The following is a 16,923-nucleotide window of genomic DNA, read 5'->3' on the forward strand; positions in this document are numbered from 1 at the left end:
CTGTCTGGCAATGTGCTATGTGTGCTATGTGTGTGTAGGAGCACTCACACTGATCTCTGCTGGTGTTATTCTCCTGCTGGTAGGCCGTTGTTTGACAGTGGCTGCTCTGTAATCTGCCTCCGAGGGTTGAGAACGCAACATAGATTCCTGCGATGCCAACATCTCATCTAGTCTCTCTGTTAAAAAGGAAATGAGCCAGAACTAAATGATTACATACAAGATTGTGGAAATGCTGTGTCATCATTTAAATATATTTATGTCACAGATGATGTATAAACATCTCTAAAATGTGGCTAAGCTGTGTGAAATCATGCTCTGTGTTATTGTAGAAATAACTGCTCTTTTTAAACAGAGTTTTGTTTCCTTGGTGGCTCCTAGCGGGGGTGATAAACAGACAAAAAGTGGCAGAAAATAAAAACAGAGATGAAGAAATAGATTTCATGTTTTTCAAGTGCTCTTCTGTTCTAATTAACACTGCTTTTACTGACACAGCAGTGGTAAATCATCACATTGATACTTAGAGAAGTGTCAATTCCTTGCCTCAGACTCACCTCCTCTTCTCCGACGAGCAGAAGCTTGGTGGGAAAAAGATAGTGTCAGCAGAGGAGGGAAAATTGCAAGAACAACACAAGTGACTACTCTAAAAGTTAGGAAATGCACTAAGTTTTAGTGGCAAAGCGAAAGCAGGTTCATGACAGAAAAGGAGAAGGAGGGAGTCGAGTTTGCATGCCAGTTCTTTGGCACTCACCCAGTTCCTCCAGCTCAGCGGTCATGGACTTTGAGCGCAATGTCAGGGTAGTGCTGGGAGCTCTCTTAGGTGGTGGGGGAGCTGTGGAGAAAAGGCATGGTGTTGAGGATGAAGTTGAGGGCGATGAAAATCCTTTGGCTTTGCAACTCAGTGTCCTCCTGGCTTCCCCTAGACGGCCAGCCCATCTCGACTTCACTGCTTTGATTTGGTTAAATTCAGATGAACCAGATGCTTCACACTTAGCCAGAACCTTGTTCAGGCCATGGTTGGAGCCCAGCTTCTTCATGTTTTGATCTCTGTTTGTCAGATGACTTATTAAATGACTTATTAATTTGTGAGTCTGTCTTCAAGCTTTTCTGTTTTGTAATTTTCGTGCTGCAAGACTCTCCCTCTGCTGAGGTGTCCATTGACAGTAAATGAAGAAGTAAGTCTTCTCTGTAACATTCCTGGCTTACTGAATCCTCCCTTTAAACACAGAATAGCATTATTTGTCTACCACAGTCTGCAAAGTGAGTAAGATGAGTGGGGAAAGGAGTGGGAGAAACTCATCCATTTTAGCTTTAATATACTGCCTGTCTGTAATTTAGCAGGTATGCATCAGACAGAAATGCAAAAACGCTTTGGTGTACACACACAAGCATATCCTCCCACTGAGAAAACTCCTTGAGGGAGGACATAATGCCATGTGGGCAGACAGACGATGAGATGACAGTAAATTTAACAGCTATGGAAAATGATGCGCTGCAGACTTTACATTACCAAAGCTCCTGGGAGCCTTCCAATCCGACTACACACACAAGACAACTGGGCTGTTTTCATTCCAGTCAAAGCAGTAAATCATATCTAATAAATGCTGACTTAAAAAATTAACTGCAAAGTTACACACTTAAAAAAAAGGCTTTAAATAAATATTGACATTAACTAAACTGAAAAGAATGGCACAATGTATTTCAGTACGTTAAATCAGCAGTAACAAATGCCATGCAGTCAGGCAGTGATCATAAAGCCACAGTCAGCAGCTGTCTCCACATGCTATAGCCAAAACAAGTTTTCTATCAATATCCCACAACCGGACTGGATCAGCTCACTCTGTCTGAGATCGACCAGCTAACAGTCAATGCAGCACTGTAGAGCGATAGCTCTCCAAATCCCACAGATGCCCCAATGCCTAACTAGAGCATAACTATCGTGCTGCCGTCAGCAGCTGCACATCTAGTGTACATACGCCATCCTGGTACTGTCCATATCAAACATCTTCATTTCCTCACCAGCCTGTACACAGTGGTACAGAAGCAGGGAGCAGAGGAGATGGTGGAGAATGGAGATAGAGAGAGGAACAGAGGCAGACTCAGATGGAGAGAGAGTGTTGCTGTAATATAATGCTTAATTCAAACATGCAGTGTAGTCACCATGGCAACGACGGCAGTAGTGAGGCCACGCATGGTGCAGAGAATGTGTGTTTGCTTGCAAGTCTGTGTGTGTCAGCATGTGTCTGTATTTGTGGAAAAGTGAGGCACAATGTGTTGTTTGTCCCACTGGAGTAGCTGAGTGGCAGCAGATGACATTCGGCACACTTCATGTTGCAAAAAAAGGATATTTTGGAAAAGATGGAAAGAGAATTTTGCTCCCTATGAGATCTCCTGCAGCAGATACACTCCATCAAGTCTTTGGCTGTTTGCACTGCCTGTGTGCCTCAGCACTTATTTCTCTCTGCCCAGCTTTCTTCGATTAACAATAAGAGAATTTCACCAACCATTCTCTTTGTAGTCTACCTCAATCGTTCCATCTATTTAGTATCAATGGTCTGAGTGTGCTAGACACAAAACAGCTTTAATGGCTGCCTCAACATGGCAGTGCCAAGATTAAAACAAAAAGTGGATACACTAACAATATAGGTCAAAATTAAATAAATCTCTTTTCATAATGTTATACATGTATCCCTCAAATATCACTACAACAATTTGATTGAATAATAAAGTAATAAAAAAAATAGCACATGGGGAATATTTTTCAAATGTAATATAAACCTCATGCAGGCAGCACCACTGATGTTGGGTCAGACCAAAAGGGAGTCAGATGCACCATCTCCTGCTACCAAGCTGACAATTTTTATCTTTTGGATCTTTTATAAGTACAGGTATAGAATTTATACTATACTTGGGCAAAGCCAAGACATCCATTTACTCCTCTTTTCAATCTTTAAGATCACACCAAAGATTATGGTGTGACTTCTTTGCTGACACAAAAAGAACAAATGCATCAACCTTTTCATCTAAGTCTCCACCAAAGAGTACAAAAATACTTTTACCAAATTATTAAATCACATTACTGAATCACATCATTCATTTCACCAGTTGTGACAACTGAAGTTGGTCTGCAGGAGGAGTTTTTCAGTTTCTATTTGCTTTTAATCTTTTAATGTGTGTTTAAAGCAGGAAAAATTGGGTACAAAATTTGCAGCAGTATTTGCTTAAAGAGAAATTATTCGGTTCTAATTATTTTATCATCATCAGTGTGCCATAAGCCATACAATTTCATTTCCACAGTGTAATTCTGGCATCATTTCTTGTCCCTGTGATCTAAATAGACCCTGAAACAGATTTTTTTCAATTTTTGTAAATGAACATATTCTGTGGTCTATGTGTCATGTGTGAACAGTCATCTCAGAGCACTAATAGTAGAATCACATTCAGACATTAATAAGGGGAAAATAGCAGTACTATGGTACATGGATGTCCATCCGTTCTCTATATATACAGTCAATTTAAAATAATCTATTATCCTAACATATGTTCTTAAACAGTGGGAAGGACACTCACACGGAGGGCTTTTTTACCTGAGCCCAGCTTCAGTCTATGATCACCACTAGGTGTGAGAAAGACAGACAGGTAAAGAGATTAAGAGAGACCACAAACCAGTGAGTTGCAGGATTCAGTTGATAGCACGCTGTCCAAGTGAAACTGGGTCAAACTCATTTATCTCTGTCTTTGTATCTCAATAATCACAAAGGAGTTGTACACACCACTCTTAAACATACATGTACACATACACACAACAGGAGAGTATGCAGGTCATTGAGCCAGAACTGTGTGGGAGCTGAGTAATAGCAAGCTGTGGTTGACATGGAAACTACATAAATTTACAGCAGGAAAAAGTGGTAGAAATTACTAAGACAACAGAAACACACCTACTTCTCTGCATACATGAAGCCAACTTACACGTTTTTATTACATCATAAAAATCCTCAAAGGAATTACATGCTTCATGTAAAATGACTTAGAGGATGTAAAACACTTTAATTAAGCCACTGGCCACATACAGTAGTTAGAGGAACATGTCCTATTTAAATTAATGAGTAAGTTAAATAGTGTTTGAGCACAAGTTACACATGAGTGTATCTGCAGCTTTTCACATGTACCTTATCATTTCACATCAAACAGCAATTGTAGTATTTCATAGAAGAAATTATGCATGGATACAATACACAGTATATTTTAGCATCTAAAATATAATCATCACATACTGAATAACCATTAAAGGAGTAAAGTCAATCCATTTTGTCTTTACCTTTCTTACGGACAACTTCCTCAGACTCAGGCTTCCGCGTGACAGAAACCACCTTCATCAGCAGCCTGTTGCCCCCTTGCCGGATCAAGGACACCACCTGCTTATGGCCCACCTTGACTACATTCACGCCATTTACCTGGACACAATATGCCAGGCACAATGACAGCAAAGACAAATGCAGCCTTCCTTCTCTACGCTGTGACATTAATAACAAAAAAGTTAACAAATCTATTGAATATATATGATCAAACTTCACACTCATATTTTCTTTTTTTTTTTCAAATGATGTCTTTTTTATATTAGCTAATCAATTAAAAAATGCTCTGTGCAAAAGCATGAAGAAATACATCTTTATAAATAGGGTATTTTTCTTTTGTGTTACCAAGTACTTTTGTATCTAAAGTCATCATCATTCATCCATGAGACACAAATAAAAAGTTGATATTTTTTACCTCAATGAGAAAGTCGCCTGTTCTGAGACCAGCCCTCCAGGCCACTCCCTCCACGTCCACAGACTCCAAATACTGCAGGGCAGGAAACGCTGGGGTGGGAGTGAACTCTTCAATGGGAGTTTCGGCTGAGAAGAAACACTATGGTTTTACACACAACCAGAACAGCAAAGTAAGGTCTATAACTTCTTTTTTATTCAACAGTAAACAAGATCACTAATGACAACAAAAGATCACAAACAAATAAAACAAATAAAATACGTCGAGAAATACTTTTAAAAAACTGTTTTTTTAAGGTCTTTGGAGGCCACAATAAAATTGACCAAACTTCCCTTTTAGCTTCACCCACATATTCTCATTTAAAAATTTGCACCATGTGCAGTGCAAATTTTTCTGCATATATTAGGAAGACATATTGTCAGTTTGGAGTGGCTTCACTGGTTTTGCATACAGCACGTAAACAATATTACTGCCGCATCAACCTGCTTGAGCAACACTGAAAATACATCTCAAAATATATACATGCACAGAGACAGTCTACAAGCATACTTTGTTAAGTGAATGCGCTACCAGAAACTCCATTTAATCTTGGAGCAATTCCAACTAAATCACTGACACATGAGAGCTCTCAGAGGACCATTAAGTGAACTGCAGTGTATGTGTTTAAGGGTACCGGAGAGTAAAAGAAGGACTGAAAAAGAGAGTGAGGTGAGCCAAGATTCATGGTAGTGAGTGATGGAGCAGTAAAGCACACTCAGACTCCCAGCAAGCTGCCAGAGAGGGGTTGTCATGGTAACCAGCTCGAGCAGGGAGTTGGCACGTGCATGAGTAAAATGAATTTGTGGTGATGGAGATGAGTTAAAAAGGCAATTTTTGGTAAAAAAAAATAATAAAAAAAAGCTGAAGGTATGATAGTGTTTGGAGAGGATAATGGACAGGAAGGATGTGAAAGAGGGTGGAGGAGAGCAGAGAGGAATAAAAACAAGGACAGAACAATGAAAAATGAGAATAATAGGAGAGGAGGAAAGAAAGAAGTATGTCTCTACTAAATCTCAACGCCATGTGCGAGGAACAGATGGGACAGCTAGCTGACAGCTCAGCCAGGGATGACGCCACCAGAGGGGCTACACACGCACGCACGCACACACACACACACACACACACACACACACACACACACACACACACACACACAGATGCCTGGGTGCATCTGAGTAAATAAGCTGAGTGTTGACCAAAGCTGGTTGTGTTGTTGACTCAAACAGTAACAATACCAACTGAGCTGAACCCAATGACTCAGACCATCTGACTACTTACAAAACTAGAACACACATTGAAACAAATGTGCACGTTTTAGAAGTTGTGTGTCTGTGTGTTGGTTACCTTTAGCTCCCCGAAGGACAAAACCAAAGCCCTCATTTTCTTTCTTCTGTAAAACAGCATTCTTCTCCTCTATGATGTAGTCGCTGTTGAGGAAAGAGCAGAGGGACAGCAGGTATGACTCCAACACCATCCTCACACACACAAAGAGAGGGGGAGAGGGCACACAGGAGTAAGGGGGGTCATCATAGGGGGGTGAGAAGTGGGAGGAGGTGGAGGCACACACACACACACACACATATACGCATGACGCTTGTGCTTCTTTTGCAATCAAGTTAAAAGCAAAGCAAGACTCCACAGCTCAGGATTCCCAGGAGTTGTAAAGGTATTTGAGATGACACAAACAGGTGAGAGAAAAAGAACAAGAGGTATGACAGTCAGAAAAAAATCCTCATGAATGAAGTATCTTTGGGATAAACCCTAAGAGTGAATCGATCTTCTGGCTTATCCATCAGATGAGACTTCAGCTGAGAAGTGTGTTGTGGAATTTTGCAAGAGAAACTGACAGAGACAGAAGCAGTATTGTGCTCTAATGACAAAGAAAATAGGACACAAAAGTAAGTGAAGCAGTTCATCACTGTCTGATTTTCCTGAGTGTTCAGGGGTGGAGGCTGGTTGATGGTGTTAACCTACAGAGCTTTGTACACTTTGCAGGGTAATTCTTTCATGCATGCACATCATAAAAGCCTTCAAGTTAAAAGCAGGGTTAGTTCTGCAGTTTTGAGCAGCATTGCAAATATCAATGTTCAGGTTTGTTGTGTGCAAAAGTTTTTCAATACCAGTCCCTCTCCACAAACCATCTAGATAGGAAGTCACAAATTGAATGGGAGTTAAATTAACCAATATTTCAATCGTGTCAAATGTGCTGAACACCTAAACCTAGTGTGCACAAACAGCTAATTAAACTGCAGCATATCCTTACATCTTGTATGCTTTTCCCAACATAGATTGAGAAAGGTTGCTGCCAGCTTTACACCCTGGATTCCTTCATATAAGACACCAGTTTTGCTTATCTTTTTTTCTATTTTTTGTTTAAGTTTTATGATTATTGGTCATTCTTCCTCACAGCAGATGTAGATATTGAGCTCTGGTGTTCAGCCCAGTCGGTGGCTGCAGTGTCATTAGTTCAGTTACATACACTCCAGTCTCTCAGACTTACCAAGGGAAAACAGAGCTCCTGCCAAAAGACCCGTAACCAATCTTTCTGCAAAGGGAGGTTAAAAATTTGGTTTCATAATAAGCTATTTAATATGCACAGAAAACTCTACTGTTTTAGCATCACTAAGTAACTTTGTGTCTGTCCAAACACTTGAAACCCTTTTATCATATATGCTTTCACTTCTGCTCTGTGCCCCTAAATGCTTTGATAATGAACTGCGCTCACTTTCCTTGCTCAGGATCCACCTACATAACTAAAAAAAAAAAAAGAAAAAAAAAAGTTATATATACACAACACACATTTCAAAGTGAAGTTTCCGCAAAATAAACTTACCCTTTTACAGTTGTGGTTCTAATATTCCAAAAAACAGTGCTCATATCTGAGAAATTGTGCAAAATAACTTGTGTTAAGACTGCTTTGAGTATGGGCATTCTTCAGGTAATGATTTATGGAGACATTAAAACCTCATTTGTCATAACTGTAATCTGCTGTCATTTTAAGCCATGTTCATAACTGTATTTTAGGGTTAGGGTCGGGTTAGGAGATTAGCTTTACTGCTTATTTCTACAGGTCTTCTTCACTCATTTGGATCTGGTTTTAGTAACTACCTGCCATTCCAAAACTAAAGTATGTACTTCTCATGTATGTAGACTAATGCGGTTTTAGTAATACTAATTTAAAACATCTGTAGCTCTAGTGACAGAGGTGACTTATAAATCTGGTGCTTTATAGACTTGGTGCAAACTATTCTCGTGTAGATTAATTTAATGTCTAAAATGTGGCTTTAAAGTGGGAATTTGCATCATTACATAACCCCCCATAGCCTTCAAGTCAATTCTCCACCAACACACCTGATTTAAAAGAGAATTAACACTCACACTCTCTCCAAATGTTATCTTCAGACATGAATAAGGAAACATAAAGTGGCTGCATAGGACGTTAACCAAAGAAGCCAAGTGAGAAGATCCTGGCAGCAGCAACTTGACTGAGCCTATACGCATTCCTGTTGAGTACATTATTTAACATCTGTCTGCACAGTGCATGAATGCATGCAGACAAAAGCTGCTTTAGTTCTCACAATTTGCTCTGCATCTTAGAATCAGAGTTGAATGCACTGGCTGATTTCTTCCTTTAGATGGCAGCAGCTTCACTTTATCACCTTTTATAATGGACTATTTTAACCCTGACAGGGTTTCAGTGTGTGGCATGACCTTTGGAATCTGTGCAGTATAAATGGTCACACATGGGCTGAACATTGCTGAAGTATGCTGGCTCAGAGACAGAAGCTGTACCTGTATGAGGTGAAGTTGTCGTAAGATCCCACAGTGTAGTGTCTGAACAGTCTTTTATTGCGGTCCTCCCGAGTCTCTGCAAAGCAGAACAAATGCTTTTAATCTGATAAAATGAGTCAGAACTTCAAGTTTTTTTTTATATTATATTGTAAGCTGAAACCAAGTCTGAAAGTGAATAAATAAACAAGAAGAGAGAAATACAACTCAATTTGAATATCAATAAGTTATCTGTTAATTGTTTTTCTTTTGTTTGTTTCTCACAGTTTTACCACCTTGTTGTAATGTTCTGAGAATATAGTTTTGATTTACCTTCAACAAGCTCTTCTTGTCACAAAATGGTTGATAGGTTAGCACTTTGATTTAACACCAGAGGCCCAGAGATTGTAAACAAGGTAAGGGCAAATTATATAAAAGATATTTTAAAGCTGAAAGTATAATTTTATTTGATTATATTTAGCTATACTGGTGACTCTACATATTCCTAAAAATGTCAAGACTGTGTCTGCTCCACGCTCTATCATGTTAGTGTAAAAATGTCAGCAATAATTTAAATCAATGAGCAGAAAGAGGAATTAAACTACTACAGAGAAGTAATTATCATTAGCATGCTTCATTTATCATAACCTATCAGACTATAATTGTTCCATGGTATTTTCTTGCTTTTGAATCTGGAAAAAATGGCAGTTTTGACTTAGTATTTTTTCTGCATTCGAGTGCATTAGAAAGGGAACCTGGTTAATACAGTGTCTGGGTCTGGGTACCGTATATGTATACGGTTTTGGTCAGTTTGTGGATTTATCCGGTGTGAGTGCTGATAGAAATCGATGCCCTCTCCTCACTCCAACAGCACATGCTGCATCTCCACTAAACGACAACCTGCTGACTAAGCACCATGACCCTTTGAGGCCACGCAAGAACTCTTAACTAGGAGAGGCTGTGGGAGCAGAGCACCACAATAGTGATGTAAAGCTCATAGCATGCCGACATGAAACTGCCTTAAAAACGTGGATCACATCTCATTCTGTGTGTCCAGTGTCTATTTCCTGCACTTTACACTTTACAGTGTGCTTTAAAAAACTGCAATCATGAGTGCAAGACGTAAAGTTTTGTGAGGTTTAATTAATTTGAGTGCTTCAATCTAGTGTTTTAAATAGATTTCCAAAGAAAGAAACGCATGTTTACATCATAAACAAGGCCAAATCTGACAGAAATCTGTGTAGTTGTTACAATATTCCAAAAATGGTTGCAGTGAATCCTGTCAAGAGTTAAAATGAGAAGAAAGAGGAAGGCTGGTGGGGAAGCAATAAGAAGTTTCAAATGTCACTGATGAAAAAACTGAGCAAGCAAGGAAGAAAAAGCACAACTTTAAATTGCAACTGGGACGCAGTACTCACGACTGAACTACAACGGACAGCTAAGCTGTGTTGGTCCCTTTTATGCTTGAAACTGGTCTTGACGACAGTGAGAAAACACAAAACCTGCACAAAAAAGGCGCAGCCTCTCAATATCACTTCTTTCACCTTTTGATTTCACTTTACTTTGACCCACAAAGCTTTCATTCTTCCTTTCTCACCTTTTAATTTTTGTCATCATTTTATTTTTAATATAACTTTGTTTCCCTGTGAGGTTTTTCCCATCTCTAGCGCTCACACTTTCAGTTCTCACTGTGCTTGATTCCAAACATCTGGCTTTCCGCTTCCATCACCATGCAAGCCCCGCTCATGGTGATGTCTGTCAAGACAAGTGATTCTCAAACTAAATGTCTTTTTCAGTTTCGGTGAGAAATAAAAGGACAAATGTAGACTGTTACTATTTCTTCTTTCCAGAGAGGTTTCTCTACCTTTCCTCATGTCATAAAGTAACTAGATAATTTGTTTTGTTTAAACGTCTTGCAACACATTAGTATACAATTATACAGTCTGTGTACAGGGCATCACATGCTTAAACAGAGTTACTGTAGAGTAGATGATAAAGGCTGAAGGAAAATTAAACCAAAGATTTATATTTGGGATAATGAACACAGAAGGAAGCTAATATTTTTTCTAAAAAAAAAAAAAAAGGTTGAGTGTTCTTTATGCGCTTATCATCAATTAGTGGAAGAAATGGATAAAGAAAGGTCAAGGAGGAGCCGAATGGCATTTTGTGCGAGTCTGAAGATGACTTTTTGTCCGTCTGAGGAGGAAAGATGGCATTTTGTATGCACAGGCAAAAGTTGTAACAAAAAGGAAGGTGATGGGGGAGACAGGGAAGCTGCATTCTAACATTCTCACTTACATAATCCCCTTTCACACATGCACTGCTTTCCATTAATCCAGTGGCAACTAGACATGTTAGTGTCACGTGGAATGACCCACTTGGTGCTCATCCATAACATTCTGAGATGGAAATTTGACCAGGTCAGGCCTAGTAGTAACATGTCACTTTCAACCCAGCACAAATATTAGCATTAACATGCACACAGCAGAAATTAGTTAATCAAGGAATTTGACATTCTGCAATATCAAATAAACATTAAATGATTAACAATACTGACCAAACAGTCTTCCGGCATGGTTTTATTTACAGAAATTAGCTTCAGCATCTAAGCTAAATGAAAACAAGAAACCGAAAAAAGAAATAGCAGTAGCAGATAATGACTGCTGTCTATACTACCATATACCAGCATTTAAACTTCTCCCATTCACAACTGATTTGTTTAGCATAATGCTCTGTGTTTGTTTTATATGAATTCTAATAGCAAGTAAAACTGTCACTCTAGAACGGTGTTTCTCAATCCCGGTCCTCAGGACCCACTGCCCTGCATGTTTTAGGGGTAACCCTACTTTAACACACCTGAATGAAAAGAATGGCTCGTTAACAGGCTTGCAAAGAACTTGATTTGCAAGTTGATTAATCTGAATCAGGTATGTTGGAGTAGGATCACATCCATGACATGCAGGGCAGTGGGTCCTGAGGACCTGGATTGAGGAACACTGCTCTAGAAGGACTTAAACAGGTTTCTGTGATGCTGCAGCTTCTCCTCAGTGTAAAGGTGTCCTCAAGTGAGGTACACATCACATTTTCCTAGAGATAACAGCTACACTGTATATATATATATATATATATATATATATATATATACATGTATATATGTCTTTAGCTGCTTCCATCTTCTGCCACTTCAATAAAACCATTATGCACTTGGTAAACTCATGAAAACTGTTATAATCATATTAATAACTTTTTAGTCATGCACTTTATACTCTGTAGAATCTCACCTGGATTGCAGATATCATGCACTCACTGTGAGTCTTTCTGTCACCCTCACAGAAGTGTCTGATTGAAGTTTAAGGAGCATTAACTGAAAAAGGACCAGTGTGTGGATGACTGAACGCCAACACATCAACAGACTGGTGAAGAAGTTAGTGTTTCATATTTTGTGAGAAAAATGCATAACGCACACACATACTTTCAAGTTTGATTAGTGTCACTTATCTAGTTTGCAAGTTTGAATGGACAAACTAATATTATTGTGTGTGTGGTGCATGCATATGTGCGTGCATAGTGCATGTGTATGTGCGCGCCATGTGATACCAGATACAGTCTAAAAGTGTGAAATGTGGCTCATTCATCACAACTGTCATGTACTTTGTGCTGCCCAGGAGCATCTAAAAGCAGGGTCCTGATAGCACAGATAACCTAAACTCCACTTCCATCCATCACACTCACACACATACACACACACACACACCCATACACACACACAAAGGAAACAAGATAGGTGTTCACTGCAAAGAGGCTAGTTACTACTGCTTTATACCATATATAATGCATAATATACATTCATATATTATATGAATAAATATGTTTATTTTCATAATAAAGAAACGCATTCAGATTGTTTTGGTTCAAGTGTTGGTCTCCAGGGTTTTTATTAATGGCTAGTTCCTATTCTCCCTCAGACTGTTCAGACAACACTGAAAGCTGTACAATAAAGTAGTGTGACATCACAGTATTTAGGTAAAAGAGAGAAAGAGAGTAAGGGAGGAAGGTCACTTCCACTTAAAGCAATTTGAAACACAATTGCCTGAGAGTGCATGTTGGGAATTGGTTTAGAATATATTTTAAAAGAGAAATCTAGTGGCAGAGGCATTTCCATAAAAACTATGTGCCACAGTTGCCACAAAAGAACGACACAGTACAGCACATGAGTGATCCAATGAGAAAATTCAAGCAAAGGGAAAGTTCAGCTTTAGCTTTGCATCAGAAATAAACACTATAAATACTGTATGTCAGATAACTAAGACAGAGTCATATGCTCAGGCGTTGCCCTCCACATTTCCGGCTAAAACTGACAGGACTGAGCTACTTCACTAAAGTTCAATACTGCGTTTTAAAATTTACTTTGAGAAACATCTGGAAATCTGCCCTCTTCTTGAAGAAAAGCTTTATTACACAACTGAGGAAGTTAAAGTCCTTCATATGCAGCAAGAAGTTGTAAATCTTCTATAAGTCTGTGGTGGAGAGCGCAAACTGCGTTGCAGCCATCTGCTGTGGCAGCAGCATAAGAGCCAGTGACAGAAAGTAACTGAGCAAACATAAAGAAAGCTGGTTCTCTGCTCGGGATCATTGTATGCTTTAGCCAATAGCTTCTCTTTTCAAATCAGATCATTTGAGGTAGAATGAGGATCAAATAAAACCCAAATAAGTAGAGATTATATGGATGAATGGGTTAAGCAGGGGATCGTAACCTGGAATGACAAAGATTAAATCCAAGTGATGCCAATCTCTGTTTCATTTTTTACATTTATTAAGCATGAGTACATGTCCCTGGATGTAAGATGGCCTTAGGACAAATAGGATAAAAGCAGAAACTCTAGAAGAGAGCTTTATTATAACATTTTTATTCTTTTTGTTTAACCCTTATCCAGATTTGTACCTAGCTTTCTTTGTATTTGCACCCAGAAATCACCCTGAAAGCTGAGGTTTTTCACTGACTTTCAGGGGTAAATGCTCGGCTTGATCTCCAGACTTAATGTGGAACTAACTGAAATATTTTCTTTCTGCATTATGCTCAATAATTCACCCATGAAAATGTGAGAATAAGTTGTTTGTTGATTCTAACGTGCGATACAGTGCGTTGTAATTGAGATTAAAGCATTTTTAGCATGTCAAGCTATATGTCACGCTTTCTATCACTCTGTTAACAAGCTGCATTTCTGAGATTTTTGCTGCATGTGCTTCTTTTTCAGCCCATGGTGCTTCTCCATTCTGGATAGATAGTAACTCTTTCACTGTCCTTGTCTGAAGGACACAAGAGCCACATCACACACTCACACATACACAGATGAATGGAAACACAAACCAACACGGACACACAGTGAACTCCGCTGAATGAGAATTAACCTGTGCTGTTTTACCACTGATAAGAACTGCACACAAACACAAACACACATTAGTGCAAACACACACACTTATCAAGTGAGCCTCATTGACTTTTTAATTCTATCCTTCCACACCCACACATGCACGCATCTTTTCTTCTACTCTCTGTATGCCTGCTTGTTTGTATTGTGTGTGTTAACCTCCTTAACCCAGTGGATGGAAGACTGCATACAGGGTGTAGTAAATCTAAAGGGCGCTGTACACCACAAATACTAAAACAGTCTTTTAATGAATCAGGACAATACTGAACTCTGGTGAAACTTTTAAAGGAGCCACACAGCCTGCAATGAAATACTGGTGGGGGGAACAAAGAAGTGGAAAGGCAATTTTTTAAAAATTTCTCTTGTGCTGTCACACAATGTGCCAGTTGTACTAAAGATATAACTGCAGGATGCTGGGGTGTGCAGCTGGACACAAGGCTAGCCCACCCCCACACAGCACAGAGGACAGACCGCTATCCTAATTTTCTTATTCTTCTTCATCTTCCTGAATCCGTGACTTTCTTTTCCTCTAACCTTTATGAATGAGATTTAAATAGAAAGGCGTCCTCTTTCTTTTTTTCAACACTGGATGAAATTAGTCATGCTCACAATATGACAGTGTGATAGAAAGGACACTGAAGGAAAAGAAAACTCAGCACAAAAGAAGGACTAAGAACTGAGTCTGCATCAATTTAATCTTTATCTGTTCTGTATACAGAAGGCATTCAAGTAAACCTTTAACATCTTTTGGAGTTCTGGGAAAGTACTCAACATCAAAGTACTCAACTTAACTTAAAGGGTAACATTCCTTCAATAATACACTTCAAATCTTTTTTACGTTTACATGATCTAAATTATGAGGGCTATCTTGATCAACTATGCAGGGTGTCAAAAACTCGAAGATGAAGATAAAACCAAAGAATGAATACAAAAATAGAAAGAAATGGGGATAATATATTTGATTAAAATGGATTAAAACAGAGGCCGACAGCAGTTGAGAACAATGATACACGGGCCACATAAATAGTCCTGATTAGTGACCTGTTATGGCTTACAGTATTTGCTATTACCAAAAGTGACCCTGGATGTGGCTTGATAAACCAAAAGCAAAATTTTAGGGTTTAAAGCTTCCACCCTGTCATCACCTTAAAACCAAACATAATGGGAACTACAAACTCTGATTATAAAAGTCAGAATATGTGAACATTACATGATTTGGTAACTTGAAACATAAAGTCATTCTGCAAACTCTGCAAGCTGGCAGATTAAAGCTTTATAAACACCAACACCTGAGCTACAAACAGGAAAAAAGAAAAATAAAATAAATAAAAGCAAAAAAAAGAAGGAAGTGTGGGCAAAGCTTGTTTCCAGCTATAAACTTAATGCCATCCTTTTAGTATGAGCAGTCCAAGGTCAAACAGGGCACTTTGATCTAAGCACAGGATCAGACAACGACACAGCAAATACTAATGGCTCGATAAGGACAAAAGCTTGTAATAAAACAGAATAGGAGACAAGACCAAATTATGCTAGCATTATAAGAGAGGAGTTCATCAAAGTCACGTTTGTATGTACGGTGCATAACATGTGTCCAAAATCTGTAGTGAATATATTAAAAAGAGAAACAACAAAATGCAGGAAATGGATGAACAATAAAAGCTTTGATTATTATAAGTGAACACTGAGCTGACTAAAATATTCATGTGACAAACGATCAAATAATCTTAGGCTGTGATGTTTCTTTTCACTGCACTGGATCATAGTCCCATTCAGGCTAAAAATGGAATTATTTGCAGGCTTGTAGAGAGACACGACTGGGACGTATTATAAGATTCTCACATTTACAAAATAGGGTTATTAATAGAATAACATTTCATCATTTTCAGCACTGTGACTCTCAGATTGTGGCGGGACTTACCCCAGTAATGATTATGACACCTGAAGTTGGGTGGCTCTGCTTTCACAACTGTTACCACTCCATCTATCCTGCTACACAACACAGGCAGATCTGACACCATGACTGGACAACAGTCCATTTTTTGATTCTATCAGCTTCCTCTAAGATTTGGTGAAGGAAGTTGTCCGTCCTTCTTTCCATTTGTCCATGTTCCAGCATGAATCACTGACAAGAACTGGTCTTGTTCTCATCTTTGCCTTGAAATGATTAAAAGGACTCCCGAAAGGTCTGTTTTGTGTAGACAGATATTAAAAAATCCTCAGCAAAATTTTCCTTTCGAAAGCACTTTCTATTTTTTTCTGTCAAAAAAAAAAAAAAAAAAAAGACTCCCTGAGCAAGTAACGCAGAAAGCTTGTGACACTGTCTCTGGCCCTAATGTCCAACTCTGTTTCAGCCCCGAGCTAAACAACTCCAGCATGTATTTCATATCTCTGCTTCTCTGCTGTCTTTCTACTCCTCCTCTCTTTGTTGGTTGGTTTGTTGAAAAGCCTTAAGAGAGCTTGTTGTTGCTGTGTAAGTGTCAGAAAAAGAGACAAACACCTATAAATACCTCAGCTATGTCGAAGACGAAGAAGCCTTGAACAATTCAATTAAATTCACAAAACAAAAAGCAGCTAATTTACAAGATCCTTAAACACTGTGATGGCTTCTAACAACACACCTCTAGTCAAAGTCAAGAGATGCAGATAAAAACAGAACCCCTAACATATGTTCTAGGGGGGAATAAAAGCAGGAGAGTGTGGGAACAAATTCACCCTAGTTCCTTTATATATAACATTGCTCTGATAAGCAACACTGGTTCTAATAAAGATTGGATGTTATGAAACATGTCATTAAAACATAATGTAGGATTAGCAAACCTAATAAACCAGTACTTTATCAACAAGCAAACATAAAAATATTAACTTTTCAAAGCTAGAACTTTTGCTATGTCATGCACAATATTAACTTATCTTTAATTTGATG

The 16,923-nt window shown here is 38.7% G+C and overlaps 1 protein-coding gene across 2 annotated transcripts in view; it reads right to left on the minus strand.

Moving 5' to 3' along the window:
- The window catches only part of shank3a (SH3 and multiple ankyrin repeat domains 3a), a 197,664-nt gene that overhangs the window by 10,360 nt on the left and 170,381 nt on the right, over positions 1-16,923 (minus strand). The window contains exons 15-21 of one of the 2 annotated variants that reach the window (XM_041998108.1): positions 8,596-8,671; positions 6,148-6,230; positions 4,768-4,892; positions 4,316-4,451; positions 749-829; positions 552-575; positions 49-176 (exon numbers count right to left, since the gene is read on the minus strand). In XM_041998108.1, coding sequence (XP_041854042.1) covers positions 49-176; positions 552-575; positions 749-829; positions 4,316-4,451; positions 4,768-4,892; positions 6,148-6,230; positions 8,596-8,671 — 653 coding nt within the window. The remainder of the gene's footprint in view (positions 1-48; positions 177-551; positions 576-748; positions 830-4,315; positions 4,452-4,767; positions 4,893-6,147; positions 6,231-8,595; positions 8,672-16,923) is intronic. The other variant, XM_041998109.1, reaches the window with a different exon arrangement.

Source organism: Melanotaenia boesemani, chromosome 10 (genome assembly GCF_017639745.1).
Source record: "Melanotaenia boesemani isolate fMelBoe1 chromosome 10, fMelBoe1.pri, whole genome shotgun sequence".
NCBI classification, from domain to species: domain Eukaryota; kingdom Metazoa; phylum Chordata; class Actinopteri; order Atheriniformes; family Melanotaeniidae; genus Melanotaenia; species Melanotaenia boesemani.